General features: G+C 47.3%; 1 protein-coding gene across 1 annotated transcript in view; it reads left to right on the top strand.

Moving 5' to 3' along the window:
• FANK1 (fibronectin type III and ankyrin repeat domains 1) overlaps positions 1–17778 on the top strand; it is a 56722-nt gene that overhangs the window by 11611 nt on the left and 27333 nt on the right. The window contains exon 2 of the mRNA XM_087725975.1: positions 6561–6732. Within this exon, the coding sequence (XP_087582101.1) occupies positions 6561–6732 (172 nt within the window). The remainder of the gene's footprint in view (positions 1–6560; positions 6733–17778) is intronic.

A 17778-nucleotide genomic window follows, 5' to 3' on the forward strand; every position in this document is an offset into this window, starting at 1 on the left:
GTCCAATGGTAAGCAAATTACCTTTTGAAATTGTGAAATTCTTCTATTTATGAATCTCATTTTACACAAGTCTATTTTGTCTATATTTGCAGCATGGGCAAAATTAACCCTTCGTTCAATTTTTACCTTTGAGGGAAATCAGTTTTTCTAACAATTGTTTCTGGACGAAATATGAGGGATATGCACATGTAAGGCAGGGTTTTCCCCGAAGAAACTTTAATCAGACCTTAACTATAGGAAGACTTTTGAGATATGAAATTCAAATTCTGATGGTATTAAGGGTATCGTTTAGGGATGTAAACTGTTCCCAGTAAACCTGTTTTTTGCAGTTGATTGATGGTGGTATTGTCAATGCCGAGGGTGCTCAAGTGGTGCTCCAGCTCTTTTGGCATTGCCCCCAAGGTGCCTTAATATTATTGGTATTATCTTTGCTTTCTTTTGCCACATTCTATTGTGGGGGATGTTTGAATTTTGTGATTTTTCTCTCCAGTTCTTTCTCTTTTATTCTGCTGTCTCCAGGTACTACAACAGCCACTTATCCAGATTTTTGTTTTCTTTTTTCCACAATTCTATTCTGTCTCCAAGCAGCATCCAGACTTTTTTGTCTTTATAATTGATAATTGCTAAGTTTGGGGTGTTATATGGCAGGTGCTTATCTGTTTTAACTTTAAAATACCAGAACACTTTCGGTTCTTCATTTTCTATTACATTCTATTTTGTGGTCCCACCAGATTTTGCTTGCGAGCAAATGGTATTTCTTGCAAATTCCACTGCAATCTTCTTGCACAGTTAACTTAGGTGATCAACTTTTCTTCACCATTTTTACAGAAGTGCTATCTGTCTTCCCAAATCTGACTATATATGTGTGTTTTTAAAACCCACTTTTGGAACTAATAATACAGTAAATTCCAGATTAGCCTAATCTATGGTTCAGGCAGCAAAACAATGTTTATTTGATTGTGGTATTTATTAGTTCTAGAAGTGTTTTTCTCCCCTTATTTTATCTTAGGAATCTTATTTTACCTTTTCTTTAGAACTCACATAAGCCTTGTTAACCTATGTATAGTAATTAATTTTATATTCTTTCTCAGTGTATAAGGAACTTAATCATTGCTAGTTTGTCTTATTTCAGGGTTTGTACTTTTCCCCTATACTTGCACTATATATTATTAGAAAATATATTATTTTAATCTGATGTACTAATTTATTATTTGTAATACAATAAATTATATTTATTATATTATAGGGAGTTGTGTTTGAAACCAGGATAAGAACATTACCGTATTTTTGGAGTATAAGACGCACCAAGGTTTTGAAGAGGCAAATTTTTAAAAAAGTAGGTAGGTAGATAGAGGGGGAGAGAGAGAAATACAGTAGGTAGGTAGGGAGAGAGAGAGTAGGTAGGTAGGTAGATAGAGGGAGAGAAATACAGTAGGTAGGTAAGGAGAAAGAGTAGGTAGGTAGATAGAGGGAGAGAGAGAGAAATACAGTAGGTAGGGAGGGAGGGAGAGAGAGAGTAAGTAGGTAGGTAGGTAGATAGAGGGATAGAGAGAGAGAAAGAGAGAGAGAGAAATACAGTAGGTAGGAAGAGCAGCAGCAACGGCAGCCGAGCTGGGAAAGGGGCGCTTTTGCAGGGCTGTGGCAGCCCTGTCAAAGCGCACCTTTCCCGCGTCGGCGGCTGCAGGGACCGCCCCGTCGCTTTCTCTTCCTCCTCCTCCTCCTCCCCTTCTGCCATGAGCAGCAACAATGGCAGCCGAGCTGGGAAAGGGGCACTTTTGCAGGGCTGTGGCAGCCCTGTCAAAGCGCACCTTTCCCGCATCGGCGGCTGCAGGGATCGCCCCGTTGCTTTCTCTTCCTCCTCCTCCTCCTCCTCCCCTTCTGCCATGAGCAGCAGCAACGGCAGCCGAGCTGGGAAAGGGGCGCTTTTGCAGGGCTGTGGCAGCCCTGTCAAAGCGCACCTTTCCCGCGTCGGCGGCTGCAGGGATCGCCCCGTTGCTTTCTCTTCCTCCTCCTCCTCCTCCCCTTCTGCCATGAGCAGCAACAACGGCAGCCGAGCTGGGAACGGGGCGCTTTTGCAGGGCTGTGGCAGCCCTGTCAAAGCGCACCTTTCCTGCCTTGGCGGCTGCAGGGATCGCCCCGTTGCTTTCTCTTCCTCCTCCTCCTCCTCCCCTTCTGCCATGAGCAGCAACAACGGCAGCCGAGCTGGGAACGGGGCGCTTTTGCAGGGCTGTGGCAGCCCTGTCAAAGCGCACCTTTCCCGCATCGGCGGCTGCAGGGATCGCCCCGTTGCTTTCTCTTCCTCCTCCTCCTCCTCCTCCCCTTCTGCCATGAGCAGCAGCAACGGCAGCCGAGCTGGGAAAGGGGCGCTTTTGCAGGGCTGTGGCAGCCCTGTCAAAGCGCACCTTTCCCGCGTCGGCGGCTGCAGGGATCGCCCCGTTGCTTTCTCTTCCTCCTCCTCCTCCTCCCCTTCTGCCATGAGCAGCAACAACGGCAGCCGAGCTGGGAACGGGGCGCTTTTGCAGGGCTGTGGCAGCCCTGTCAAAGCGCACCTTTCCTGCCTTGGCGGCTGCAGGGATCGCCCCGTTGCTTTCTCTTCCTCCTCCTCCTCCTCCCCTTCTGCCATGAGCAGCAACAACGGCAGCCGAGCTGGGAACGGGGCGCTTTTGCAGGGCTGTGGCAGCCCTGTCAAAGCGCACCTTTCCCGCATCGGCGGCTGCAGGGATCGCCCCGTTGCTTTCTCTTCCTCCTCCTCCTCCTCCTCCCCTTCTGCCATGAGCAGCAGCAACGGCAGCCGAGCTGGGAAAGGGGCGCTTTTGCAGGGCTGTGGCAGCCCTGTCAAAGCGCACCTTTCCCGCGTCGGCGGCTGCAGGGATCGCCCCGTTGCTTTCTCTTCCTCCTCCTCCTCCTCCCCTTCTGCCATGAGCAGCAACAACGGCAGCCGAGCTGGGAACGGGGCGCTTTTGCAGGGCTGTGGCAGCCCTGTCAAAGCGCACCTTTCCTGCCTTGGCGGCTGCAGGGATCGCCCCGTTGCTTTCTCTTCCTCCTCCTCCTCCTCCCCTTCTGCCATGAGCAGCAACAACGGCAGCCGAGCTGGGAACGGGGCGCTTTTGCAGGGCTGTGGCAGCCCTGTCAAAGCGCACCTTTCCCGCATCGGCGGCTGCAGGGATCGCCCCGTTGCTTTCTCTTCCTCCTCCTCCTCCTCCTCCCCTTCTGCCATGAGCAGCAGCAACGGCAGCCGAGCTGGGAAAGGGGCGCTTTTGCAGGGCTGTGGCAGCCCTGTCAAAGCGCACCTTTCCCGCATCGGCGGCTGCAGGGATCGCCCCGTTGCTTTCTCTTCCTCCTCCTCCTCCTCCCCTTCTGCCATGAGCAGCAACAACGGCAGCCGAGCTGGGAACGGGGCGCTTTTGCAGGGCTGTGGCAGCCCTGTCAAAGCGCACCTTTCCTGCCTTGGCGGCTGCAGGGATCGCCCCGTTGCTTTCTCTTCCTCCTCCTCCTCCTCCCCTTCTGCCATGAGCAGCAACAACGGCAGCCGAGCTGGGAACGGGGCGCTTTTGCAGGGCTGTGGCAGCCCTGTCAAAGCGCACCTTTCCCGCGTCGGCGGCTGCAGGGATCGCCCCGTTGCTTTCTCTTCCTCCTCCTCCTCCTCCCCTTCTGCCATGAGCAGCAACAACGGCAGCCGAGCTGGGAAAGGAGCGCTTTTGCAGGGCTTCCGCCACGCCCCCAAGGACCGCTGACCTCGCGCCTCCGTTTCTTCTTCTTCCCCAGCCTTCCCAGTTAGCTTGCTTGAAGCTCCGAGGAGGCGGGAGGAGGGTCGCAGGAGTGGAAGTGGGGGGAGGTCTTCCCGGCCGGGAAGAGCTGAGAGGCTGCCGGCCCCTTTCGCAGGAAAGTTAACTTTTCTTGGCGAAATCCTGCCCCCCCCCCCGCGTGGTTGAGTGGTCGGCTGTCCTCTTCCCGTAAACCGCCCGGAGTTACCTGTGTGTGAGGTGGGCTGCCCTATGCATTTGCGTGTGTGCGCTGGAAAGAGAGTGAAAAAGAGAGGGAGAAATAATTATATGAATTAGATAGATCAGTCTTTCTCCACCTTGGAGACTTGAAAGTGTGTGGACTTCAACTCCCAGAAAGGGAGTTGGGAGAAAGGGAGAAAGGAGGAGAGAATGAAAGGAAGATGGGGGAAAGAAGAAAGAGGTAAGGAGAGGAGGATGGAAAGGAGAGAAAGAGGGGGAGAGAGGGTAGAAAGGGGAAGAGGAAGAGCAGGAGTAAGAGAAAGGGAAGGGAAGAAGGAAGGGGAAGGAGAGGAAGAAGGAGGAAAGTAGAGAAGGGAGGGAGGGTGAAAAGAAAGAGGTAAGGAGAGGAGGATGGAAAGGAGAGAAAGAGGAGGAGAGAGGGTAGGAAGGGGATGAGGAAGAGCAGGAGTAGGAGAAAGGTACAGGAAGAAGGAAGGGAAAGGAGAGCAGGAAGGAAGAAAGTAGAGAAGGGAGGAAGGGAGAAAAGAAAGGGAAAATAAGGTGGTGTTATAACAGGAGGAAGGGATGGTAAACAAAGCAACCCAAACTGTAACCTATTAAATGAAATAATAAATGTATAAGAATGATAAATGTTAAAACACTTGTAACCAAACGACATGCTATATGTGATGATGGGTTTTTTTCTTTTTGTTTTGTTTTGTTTTTATTGTTGTGGGTATGTGTCGTCTATGTAACAAAAAAAATAAAAAAATATTTTTATAAAAAGGTGGAGAAACACTGAGATAGATGATAATGAGGGAGGGAGAGGGAGAGAGAGAGAGAGAGACCATAACTAGATAGACAGATAGGCAGGCAGATAGACGGATGGATAGAGAGAAAGAGAGAGAGATAGGTAGGCAAGCAGATAGATGGATGGAGAAAGAGAGGGGGGAAAGAGGGAGAGGGATACCATAACTAGATAGGCAGTCAGATAGACAGATGGATGGATAGAGGGAGAGAGAGGATGTATATAATTAAGGTGACCAGACATCCCTAGCAAGGTCGCAGGCTGGCAGTAACTGCCGCGGCCTAGCTCCCCCCCCCACGGTCAATGGTGTCCCTCTTTACCAATCTGAAAATCTGGTCACCTTACTTGTTTAGGTAATTCTGAGGTGGTTGATGGTTCTGTGAGTGCCTGTCCTTTATAATTTTCCACATTGCCTTGATGGTTTTTATTCCAGTGACTTTGTCTTTCCTGTTCTTAGGCTTAGGAAAAAAAAAACTGGTTTCATTGGCAGTCTTTCTTTTTGGGGGGGGGGGGGGATTTTTATTTTTTTGGTGTTTTCCTAGCACTGTCATAGTTTGTGGGTGTGGGTGGGTGTGTAATGTCCCACAGTTATCTATGCATTAATAATGATCTAGTAATATTAATAATATCTAGTAATTAGTAATATCTAGTAATAACATCGTCTTGGCCACTCCCACCAGGTCACATGGGTGGCAGGCCACTCCCATCCGGTCACATGGGCGGCAAGCCACTCCCATCCGGTCACATGGGCGGCAAGCCACTCCCATCCGGTCACATGGGTGGCAAGCCACTCCCACAAAGGAGGCCACGCCCACAGAGGTGGTTCGAACAATTTTTGAAACCCACCCCTGGTAGGTAGGTAGGTAGGTAGATGTTTCCAGGTGTATTTATCCGTGTGCTGGAGAAGGAAATCACTAACAATCTGCAGCACCTAAGACTTGTTTCTGCTGGCACAGCACTTGATCAATCTAATTCTCATCAATCACCCTAACTAAAGAGCTTTCCAAAAGGAGGAAAAAAAGTTTTGCACTCTGCAAACCTCCCCAAAACGGCCCATTTTTTGAAAAAACGGGCCCTTTTTTCCAAATAAAAGGCATGAGTAGCCTTGGGGGGGGGGGCTTGGAGAGTGCTCTTGGGGGTGGGTGGGGCCAAAAAAGAGCAAAAAAGGTCTATTTTTCCTGAAAACAGGCTGTTTTTTGGTAAAAAAAAATTGCATGCATAGCCTTATGGAGGCTTATAGAGTGCTGCTGAGGCTGGGGTGGGGAGGGCAAAGAGGCCCGTTTTTTGCTCATTTCTGCCCTCCCCAGTCCCCAGGAGCTCTCTGAAACCCTCCATAAGGGTATGCACGGCCATTTTGGTGAAGGGGCGGGGCTTCAGGAAGCAAAAAATGCTGTATTTGATGTATAAGACACACCCAGATTTTCAGCCTCTTTTTTGGGGGAAAATGGTGCGTCTTATGCTCCGAAAAATACGGTAGGTGAAAATTCAGTATGCTTCAGCCTGCCTTTTTCTTCCCGTACGATAAACTTAGTAGTATATTTAGATTTTCAGAGAAACGGGATGTTGTCTGCCAGACAATAGTAATAATAGCATGAAATTCTGTCCCTGTTGGCACTCAAATAAAAAGCTAAAACTCTTTTTAAAAGGTTTAAAAACATAAGGCATTTTGAACCAACAACAATCTGTTCTGCTGCTATTTTATATTGCTTTTGCTAATTTACTGTCATTTATTTTAATTTTTTTCAGCTCTTGGAACTTGTTTTTATATATTGTCATATTACATTAATTTTGATGTGGTTCATTTGTAGGAAGGCATTCTAGAGTAAAGCCACTGCCTCCAGTTGTAGGTCATGTGAGCCATCATAATATTGAACTGAGTTGGAACTTGGAAGAACAACGAAAAGGTCCTCAAGAGCAATGGCTAAAATTTTCAGTTGAAGGAGAAGACCCCAAGTTACATAAATATGGGCTGATTTACACGTAAGTTTAATTCTACCAATTTGTTTCTACAAGTTAAAAAAAAGGCTGAGAATACAAAACTAATTCAACTAACATAACTCCCATGTCAATTTCTGAAATCAATTCTTAGAGGTACTGTGTCTCCCTGAAAATAAGACAGGGTCTTATTTTCTTTTTACCCACAAAATATGGCTTGGGCCTTATTATGAGGGGAGGGTTTATTATTTTGGGATTGCCGGGTGGCTGCTCTCTTGCGAGCGGGGTTCCGAAGAGCTGTGCACAACCTCATGGGCGAATGGCTGTGTTGCGTTGTCGCAGTAGCGCAACTCACCAGCCATGAAGCAACCATGCTCACAAGAAGCCACCCGGCAAAACCCCTTTCCAGCCAGGCACAGCGCCATTCACTGACCTAGTGGTATCGCCAAGCAGCATGAGCACCAGTTTGCTGCCGTCTGCGGCTTGGCGCCTTCGAAATGCCAGGGCACCTCTGCCGTCACCGCCGCCGCATGGCTTTTTCTGCGGCTTCCAAACCGAGTCTTCTGGCACTGGCTGCTCTGGACGTACACTCTGTGGTTGTACACTCTGCCGGCAGCTGGCCCACCGCCATAGAGCGTACGCCCAGAATGGCCACTGCCGGAAGACTTGGTTTGGAAGAAAAAGTCATGTGGCGGCGGCAGCGGAGATGCCCTGGCTCTGCCGGGAGAGCTGGGCCAGAGCATCATGAGGCTGGGAAGCGTGTGAGCGAGAGCGGAACAGCTGTTCGTGTAACCACCTTCTCCAGCTATGGAAAGCGCCATTCACTGGCATTCCGAAGGCGCCAAGCCGCGGGAGTCAGGCGGCAGCAAACGCGCTCACGCGGCTTGGCGATACCCCATGGTCATTAAATGGTGCTGTGCCCGGCTGGAAAGGGGGTTTGCCGGGTGGCTGCTTGTGAGCGTGATCGCTTCATGGCTGTTGTGTTGCACTACTGCGACAGCGCAACACAGCCATTCACCCATGAGGCTGTGCCTGGCTCTTCGGGAGCCCGCTCGCAAGAGAGCAGCCGCCTGGCAACCGCCCTCTTCAGCTGGGCACAGAGCCATTCACCAACTTGGCGGTCTCCCGAAGGTGCCAAGCAACATGATCACCTTTGCCTCCCCCCCGGTTCCCGCGGCTTGGCACCTTCGGGTTACCGTTAGGTTGGGGAGCGGTGCTCTGCCTGGCCAGAGGGGGGGGGTTGTCCGGGGGGCTTATTTTCAGGGGGGTGTTATATTTTTGCCCACCCGAAAAATGTGGCAAGGCTTTAGTTTCAGGACATGTTGTATTTTCGGGGAAACACGGTAGTTTTAATGTTTCTAGAATACAGCGTTCAGTTCTTTGGACTGCAGAACTCTTGTCACTATTTTTTATGTAACTCAGTGGAATATTTGAAATGAAATGTAATAACAGATGGATCAAATACCACCAAGGGGTTTATTACATGGAATGTGCAATCTACCCTTTTACTTTCTTTCTTATTTTGCTATAGCTAAGTTCTTACAGCATTGCACTGTTTGTCTATCTGTTCATACACACCCAATCTTTTCACATATAACAACCGTAAATAGCTTACAACAGCTTAATACAAAATATAAAAAATGACAGTACTATCAATATAATTAAAATCAATTAACATTTAAGAGTTAGGACCAAATTTGCCTTTTTACAACTTTTCTAAATATTGGAATCAAATGCATCATCCTGTGATGAAACATTCATAGTCTCCAAAAGACTACATAAGAGAAGGATTGAGCTCATACACTAGTCATTGCTATAACGATTCTTCAGAAGTGCTTCTCCAATAGAAGAGAATATTTGTTGAATATTGAACTGTAGGGTACTTGGTGCTCTCTCAGCTTGGTGGTTTTCTTGCAGACATTTCATTGCTGATGCACTGATGATGTTGCTTAGTTTGGTAATGAAACATCTGCAAGAAAAACACCAAGGGATCACCAAGGACCCCTCATTTTTTCCCCTGCTGATATAAGTAATTGGACAGGTTCATAGACAGAGATGTAGTCTCATAGATTTTCATACCATGAGCTATTAGCCAACACCTTAAATTATGCCAACTACACAATTTGCAGGCAGTGAAGAAGTTTTTATACAGGCACCATGTATTCTTCTGCCTTACACCATTTGATAACATGAACGCTGTGTTTTGTAATGTTTGCAATTTCCAGAAACTATTAAAGCTTAGCTTTCAATAGAGCATGTTGCAATTGTCAAGAGAAAAATTAGAGATCATTGTCACAAATCTTATTTATTCAGGAAATGTTCCTACAACCTGCAACTCCAGAGACAATAGGAGTTGTTTTTTTCTGGAGCAGTGCAACAATGTCCCAAGTAGTCTTATGAGCAGTATCTTTCCCTTTATTAGATTTTATTTCAGACTCTCTTTATTCATCCAGGTTAAACAACGTAAAAACAGATAACGTTCTTGGAGATGCTGTAGAAAGATAAAAGTGATAGGAAGCAATAGACTTGTAGGAAGTGAAAGATGGCACTCACTTCAAAGCTCTAAATAATCCTCCATCAGTTTCATACAAATATTGAATAATATAGGGGTTCCACCACAAATGCGCGAACGACAAAAGCGCGCCTGACTAAACCGCGGTGACAAAACCGCGCCGACGAATGATCGCTGAAGCGCGCCGACAACAGCGCGCCAACAGAAGCGCGCTGTAACCTGACCCTAAAAATAACCCTAAACCTAACCCTAAACCTTACCTTAAATCGCGCTTCTGTCGGCGCGGTTTTGACGTCGCGGTTTTAGCGCCGCGGTTTTGTCGGCCGCGCTTTTGACATTCGTGCTTTTGTCGGGTCACGTAATATAGGAAGATATAAAAATTCTAGCACAGTGATCATCCCTATCAAATGATCAGTGAATTCGACCACAGTGATCATCCCTATCAAATGATACTTCTAAATCATGCTTGATAATATCAAAAATTGATCAGAAGACCTAGCCTAATTATATTTTTCGCATTCCAGCATAGATCATGTACCTAGGTGACCAAAGTAATCTCATCACTATAACTCAAATTAAAAGCCTTATTGAAATAGATCAGATAATCATTTTTATCCAAATACTTCCAGAGATGACTTTCACAATCTATCCAAGAATTGAATGTAAAAGATTGGGTTATAATTATAGTGATTTATTAGGCGTAGGGAGGGATTTTTCAATAAAGTACTTGTAATTGGTGTTTAACCGTTAAGCAGGCACAAACACATTCTGCACTCAGAAAGGCACTGGTCATATTTCTTAACTATAAAGTGAATCCCAACCTGATTGATTTAATCAGCCAGAAAGGCAAACGTCAAGCCGTTGGGTAGCTCACTGTTTCCCATGACTGATTCACATCCTCAATATCTTCACGTCAGGCTTAGTGGCAAAACCTCAGCAGAATCTTGCGAAAACTTGGTATAGCTTAATAAGACTCTAAACTTGCATTCAGCTTAAGACTGTTCAACAACATGACAGTGCTAAATAAGAATCTTTGTTGCATTCTCGGAAATCACGGAAACAGTTGATTGCCATCTGTTATGATGAAGATTCATTTCCTTCTTTATCCGTATTGGAATTTAATTTCAATGTTTCTTTCTCTTACACTTCCCATGATTTAGAACAGAAATCTTCAAATATTTTTTTCATGCAGCAGAACCTATTTATTTTTTAAAAAATCCAGAAGTTCTGATCAAGAGAAAAAGCTTTGGTAATAGAAAATTAGCAGTTTTTAAATTAATTTTTATTATTGGACTTCATCTGTCATGGTACTCCATGACGTTCTCAGAGAATCCTGAGATTCTGTGGAACACAATTTAAATCCTAAGGTAGAGAGGTTGCCTTTTGCTTCTCCGCCTTGAAGTGGGGCAACTATTGGCTGTTGCTATAACTATAATCTTTTTTTGGGAAATTTTGACTTTTACAGCAACCAGAAGACAATGCATATGTTTCAGACAGATGCAAAGACTAACCAATCCTATCTCACCATTAGTCCAAGCCATAGAGCAGGGATGTCAAACTTGCAGGCTGTGGGCATCCTGTGGCTGGCCACGCCCATGCCCGGTTTAGCGAAGGGGAAAAAAGTCGTGATACATCAAGCGACGACACCTCTGCCACAGAGAATTCAATAGGTGAATTATTATTTTTTTTGCAAAGAAAGATGAAAATTGCTCTATTCCAGCCTATTTACTCTAACATCTTAATGGAGAAGAAATTCCAGAATATGGTAAACTACTGCCATTGTGTTTGATGCAAGTGCAGTGGAGGCAGAGAAATAAAATCTTTTTGCTGCATTTGCTCCCATTGAGTATGAATTCAGGTGGGTCTTACAGTATGTAGACCCCAAATTAGTGGGCAAATTGATCCATTTTACAGATTCTTAACTTAGGCTGAAAACCCTCTACCTTCATTGGTTACTAGAAAATCAAGTTGCTGATTTAGCTCTGCCAGAAGGAAGATATATAAAAGTTATTGTATGGCCCATCCCTCTGTGCCACAGTTCAGCCAGAGTTTGAACAGTACCACTAACAGATCAGATGAGAAATTATTTAAGCCCATTCAGAAAATTATTCAAGTCCTTCAGGTCAGAGGTGGGTTGCTCCCGGTTTGGCCTGGATTGGGCAAACTGGTAGTAGCGGTGGCAGGAGCGCGCCTGAACTGGTAGTAAAAAAATTGGCAATCCACCACTGCTTCAGGTATATGGTCAGACTATTTTAATCAATCAGTAAATATATTTATTGGGCCAATGACCAGCAAAAGAACAAAATGAACAAGATGTTTTAGTGCAGATGTTGGAGACTTCCAGGACAATAACTCTGGAATAGTTCACTAAAGATTACTTTAGCTGGCTTGGGAAGAGATTGTTGTGCAGCAAGCGAACAGTACATAAACAATATCAGCGTACTGTAGCAAGTCATGGTTGCAAACACTGAGATTTCTAGATAGCAATAGCAGTTAGCAGTTAGACTTATATACCGCTTCATAGGGTTTTCAGCCCTCTCTAAGCGGTTTACAGAGTCAGCATATCGCCCCCACAGTGTGGGTCCTCATTTTACCCACCTCGGAAGGATGGAAGGCTGAGTCAACCCTGAGCCGGTGAGATTTGAACCGCCAAACTGCAGAACTGCAGTCAGCTGAAGTAGCCTGCAGTGCTGCATTTAACCACTGCGCCACCTCGGCTCTTTAGATAGTTGTGTGGAACTTCTAGTCAATGAGATAAGTAAAACTGCGCGTGCATGAGAATGGGAAATGGCTGCCGAGTCTCAACGCTCCGGCTATTGAGAAGTAACAACAATAGATTCCAGGCGACCAGGACCCCGAACATGATAACGGAGGGGTCCCTGCAAGATATCAACATTCGGGCTTCCCGGGGAGGTAATTATTTGAGGAGGGGGCTGCCTTCGGGTGGCTCCTGGACGGTGTTACCTCCCTTGGTGATTTTTTCGTACAGCTGGTTGGCGGCGGCGGTGGCGGCTTTGCGCGAGCGGCGGCGGTTTCGGCCCCGCTGCCTTAGGAGGCTGCCCCGCTACCCTGGGAGGCGTTGGTTCTCTATTAATCACTGTCGGCGTGTTGACTTGTGCCCTGAACAGGGGGTAGGGAATTGTATGGAAGTGCCTGCCTGGACTGGAGGACTGGCTCTCTACCCCCACCGCAACTTTGTTGCTCTGTACCGTGGCCCTGCTGATTCCTTCCTTTCCCCCCTGGCACGGCATCCTCCTTGTGTTTTGCCGTTGCTCCCACTGGGCTCTGCATCGTTCTATCATCTATCTACCTGGACTGTGATCCCAGGATTTCAACGACAGGCTCCTTGTTGTGCTGGTTATCATCTGTTGCTGCAGCTGCCTCAGGAGGGCCACGTTAGGCAAAATCGTCCACCGGACTATTCTGTATTGGACGCCATTGCTCCGGAAAGGCAGCGTACGTGGACCTCAGACTCCCCCCAGTGGCCATTACTGGTACTTTCTCCATCCTTTGGCTGGTTTTATCATCTCTACCATCTTTATCATCTTTACCGCCTCTTTAATTACCATCTACCCACCCCTCCTATAATTACATCTACAATTACATCTCTTGGGCTTCTTCACGTGCGAACAAATTGTACCCATCCGATCAGTATTGCCCCTCGTCGCCCCAGGGAAACCATCTCAACTACCCAGACTTTGCCTTCACTTACATCATTGGCAAACCGGACTTTAACATCTTTGACGATTTCTTTTAACCGCCTGGACTTCTGGGACCTTTCCAACCACATAAGAAGGGAAGAAATGCCACCCTCCCTTCTGCATATTTTTTGTACGTTCTTTTATAAGATCTACGCACGCTGCACAAATTTTTAAATGGTATGGTGAGTGCATGGGACTGTATGTGTGAACTGGATGATCCCACTTTTATTACTCCATGATTGTTGTATTTTTATGTGTTTTTAATTATTACGTGGGGACTGCTTGAGTGTATAAATGAGTGTGCTTGATTCGGAGGACCTGCCGGGAGTTGCGGGGGCTATAGGGGTGGTTGAGGGGACCAGAGACACGGGAGAGGGTCGGGGTATTGCGGTCGTAACAGGGAGGGGCAGATACGGCGGGGACTTCAGGGCGGGCCATTACCGGGGAAGGAGGGTTCGCTACATTACAGAGATCCCTCCTTCCGGCCCTGGGAGTCCCACTCCAAGACCAGATGGCGTAAGTAGTCAGGACCCTGGTCTCAGGCTGTTGTCGCTAAATGCCAGGTCTGTTGTCCATAAAGCTCCTCTCGTCCGGGACTTAATTTTAGACGAGAGGGCAGACCTGGCATGTATTACTGAAACCTGGCTGGGCCCAGAGGGAGGAGTCCCCCTTGTAGAGCTGTGCCCAGAAGGATTTCAGGTGCTGCATCAGCCGAGAGCCCAGGGAAGGGGTGGGGGTGTGGCCGCCGTTATCCGGGAGTCGTTAGTTCCTCGTAGGGTCCCTGCTCCGGAGATTGTCGGGTGTGAGTCTTTGCTGTTAAAGTTGGACCTCAAGGGTCAAGTGGGTTTGCTGCTAACGTACCTGCCTCCCAACAGCGTTGCAGCAGCCCTCCCCTCGCTCCTCGAGTCGGTAGCCGAGCTGGCAGTTGAGTTCCCTAGGTTGATGGTCCTGGGGGACTTTAATTTGCCATCGCTCGGTGAAAACTCTGATGGGGCGCAGGAGTTCATGGCTTCCATGACAGCCATGGGCTTGACCCAAGTAATTCGAGGCCCAACCCACTCAGCGGGACACATGCTTGACCTTGTATTTCTCTCGGAGCAGTGGATTTATGATCTTGGTCTGAGGGGGAGCGACATCATACCCCTGTCGTGGTCAGACCATTGCCTACTGAGGCTCGACTTCCGGAGGCCAAACCCCCACTGTAGGGAGGAGGAACCGACCAGGTGGTTCCGCCCCAGGCGTCTTATGGAGCCATCAAGGTTCCAGACAGAGCTTGGGGTTATTCCTGACACTTTCGCCCACAGTCCGGTGGAGACTCTGGCTGCTGCGTGGCACTTGGCAGCGTCAGAGGCCCTCGACCGGATTGCGCCACTGCGGCTCCTCCGAGGCGGCGGATCCCGGAGACCCCCTTGGTTCACCGAGGAGCTCCGGGAGATGAAGCGCCGGAGGAGATGCCTAGAGCACCGCTGGAGGTCCGATAAGTCCGAATCGAACCGAGCAATGGTAACCACCTGCACCAGGGAATATACTAGGGCACTTAGGGCAGCAAAAAGATCACACATAGCCACCCTGGTTGCATCCGCTGAGTCCCGTCCAGCCGCCCTGTTTAGGATAACCCGCTCCCTACTGAACAAAAGGGAGACGGGGGAACCCCTGCAGGGCAGAGCTGAAGAATATGCCCAATTCTTAGCGGACAAAATTGCTCGGTTTCGGTCGGACTTGGACTCCACACCTGCAGTTCCAGCCGAGGCACAGGGGGATCAAGTAGAACAGCTCTGGGTTGAGTTTCAGGACGTTACCCCCGGGGATGTGGACAAGGCCATGAGAGCTGTAAGTTCCTCCACCTGTGTTCTGGATCCGTGTCCCTCATGGCTGGTTGCTAACTGCAGTGAGGTGACACGAGGCTGGATCCAGGCGGTTGTAACCGCCTCCCTTCGGGAGGGGAACTTCCCCGCCGCACTGAAAGCGGCGGTGGTGAGACCCCTCCTGAAGAAACCATCCTTGGATCCAGCTGTTCTTAACAGCTATCGCCCGGTCTCCAACCTTCCCTTCCTGGGGAAGGTTGTTGAGAAGGTGGTGGCCTTCCAGCTCCAACGGTCCTTGGAGGAAGCAAACTATCTAGACCCCTTCCAGTCAGGCTTCAGACCCGGTTACAGCACAGAAACCGCTTTGGTCGCATTGATGGATGATCTTTGGAGAGCCAGAGATGAAGGACATTCCTCCATCCTGGTCCTCCTTGACCTCTCAGCGGCTTTCGATACCATCGACCATGGTATCCTTCTGCGACGACTGCGGGAGGTGGGAGTGGGAGGCACCGTGCTACGGTGGTTCTCCTCCTACCTCTCGGACAGGTCGCAGTCGGTGTTAGTGGGAGGGCAGAGATCGTCCCCAAGGCCCCTAAATTATGGGGTGCCGCAGGGTTCGGTCTTATCCCCCCTACTATTCAACATCTACATGAAACCGCTGGGAGAGATCATCCGCAGGCACGGGATTAGATACCATCAATATGCGGACGATACTCAATTGTATCTGTCCGCCCCGTGCCAAATCAATGAAGCGGTTGACGTGATGGGCCGGGGTCTTGAAGCCGTTATGGACTGGATGAGGGTTAACAAGCTTGTGCTCAACCCAGAAAAGACCGAGTGGCTGTTGTGTTTTCCTCCCAAAGATTTGGCCAATATTCCAACACTCAGGCTGGGGGGTCAAATTTTATACCCCTCAGAGAGGGTCCGCAACTTGGGAGTCCTCCTGGACCCACAGCTGTCATTCGACCACCATTTAACGGCTGTGACCAGGGGGGCATTCGCCCAGGTACGCCTGGTGCGCCAGTTGCGACCCTACCTGAATCGGGAGGCCCTCACAACAGTCACTCGGGCCCTTGTGACCTCTAGGCTGGAATACTGCAATGTGCTCTACATGGGGCTGCCCTTGAGGAGCATCCGGCGACTTCAGCTAGTGCAGAACGCAGCCGCGAGAGTGATCGCGGGTGCACCTCGATTCACCCGCATAACACCTATCCTCCGCGAGCTGTGCTGGCTACCTGTCGATCTCCGGATGCGCTTCAAGGTGCTATTAATCACCCATAAAGCCCTACATGGCAGTGGATCTGGCTACTTGAGAGACCGCCTTCTGCCAATTACCTCCCTACGACCTATAAGATCCCATAGACTAGGCCTCCTCCGCATTCCATCGGCCAGCCAGTGTCGGCTGGCAACTACAAGGAGGAGGGCCTTCTCAGCAGTAGCCCCGACCCTTTGGAACGAGCTCCCCGTGGAGATTCGTACCCTCTCCACCGTCCAAGCCTTCCGCATAGCCTTGAAGAACTGGCTCGCCCGTCAGGCCTGGGGATAAGGATCGCTACCCCGCCCGAATGATGAATGTATGTTGTTTACTATTTTATTATATGTTGTTGTCTTAATGTTGTATTCCCCCCTCCCTGGTTTCCTGTGAGCCGCCCTGAGTCCCCTCAGGGAAAAGGGCGGCCTACAAATGCTAATAAACCACTAAACCACTAAAATCCTAACCTCAGAGCTAGTCTGTTGCATTATGGGTTAATTTAGAAGAGACTACTGAGATAGATTAAGTCCTCCCTCTTTCAATCAAGCCTCCTTATACATTATCTAGAGACTATTTTCAGGATTAAATTTGGATAATAGATGCTTTATGAACAAGTAACCTGACTTTAAAAAACTAGGTCCTTTAGATTCGAGACTAACAGGTTGGTCCACTATGAACTTCCTTAAAAGGGCAACCCAAACAACCCCTTTGAAGTTGTTCTTTTAATGACTTCACATAAAAGCATCATTCCTTTTAGACATATGGATAGATGATGAAATCTTTTCAAAATTGCTTCAGCAGAGTAGACCTTCACGGGTTCTGTTCCTTCTTTCGTTTCTCTGAAGTTTGATTAAATTTAAGGAACAAATGTTTCACAATTGTTGATACTATAATGAATCTAGAGGCAATTTTCATATTTATATATTTTCTACATTTGGAAATTTATCCTACAGGAGGAAAGGGTGAGAGAATATGCAGTTATTTTGCCAATCAGTAACTGGTGTTACTTGCTTTGTTTTAAATTACAATGGGTTGTGTTTTTTTGGCAGATTCTTTGGAGAAGTTTTCACTAGGTGGCAGAATTAGACTGTTTCAGTATTCCCTTTTATATCATTTATCAAACTAGCCATCTTACACCATCGACAGTATTTTAAATTTTAAATTATTCTGAAAGGACTAGGAAACAGTTTTATCAAGATTTTTATTAAATGAAGCAGCAGCACATGGCAGTTTTGGTGATATTCTGGTGTCTTGGTCTAATCCTAATGCACACCATTAGAATAATCAACCTTGTCTTTTCATCCTTGAAAATATGTTGCAAGTGTATATCTGATGACATTTCTGCAGATATTCTGACTCTTGTTTTCAAAGATGTTCAGTTCTTGCATCTCTGATGTTCTTTTTTTCCCATCTGTATGGTTTAAATATTTATGCAAGAATGGGTTTATTCTGCATCTGTCTTGCAGTCATCACATGATAACATCGAATATATATATATATATATATATATATATATATATATATATATATATATATATATATATATATATATATATATATATATCAGCACAAATAAAACACACACATATATATATGTGTGTGTGTGCGCGCGTGTGCGCGTGTATGCATGTATATGTGTATATGTATGTATATATGTATATATATATGTGTGTGTGTGTGTATATATATATATATATATATATATATATATATATATATATATATATATATATATAGAGAGAGAGATTGTTCATTGATGCATAATAAAGAAAAATAGTATGTATTTAAAAAATGAATGCACTTTTACCTACAATGTGAATT

This window comes from Thamnophis sirtalis, unplaced genomic scaffold, assembly GCF_051295495.1.
Source record: "Thamnophis sirtalis isolate CommonGarterSnake01/CBP01778 unplaced genomic scaffold, rThaSir2_p1.2 scaffold_11, whole genome shotgun sequence".
NCBI classification, from domain to species: Eukaryota; Metazoa; Chordata; class Lepidosauria; order Squamata; family Natricidae; genus Thamnophis; species Thamnophis sirtalis.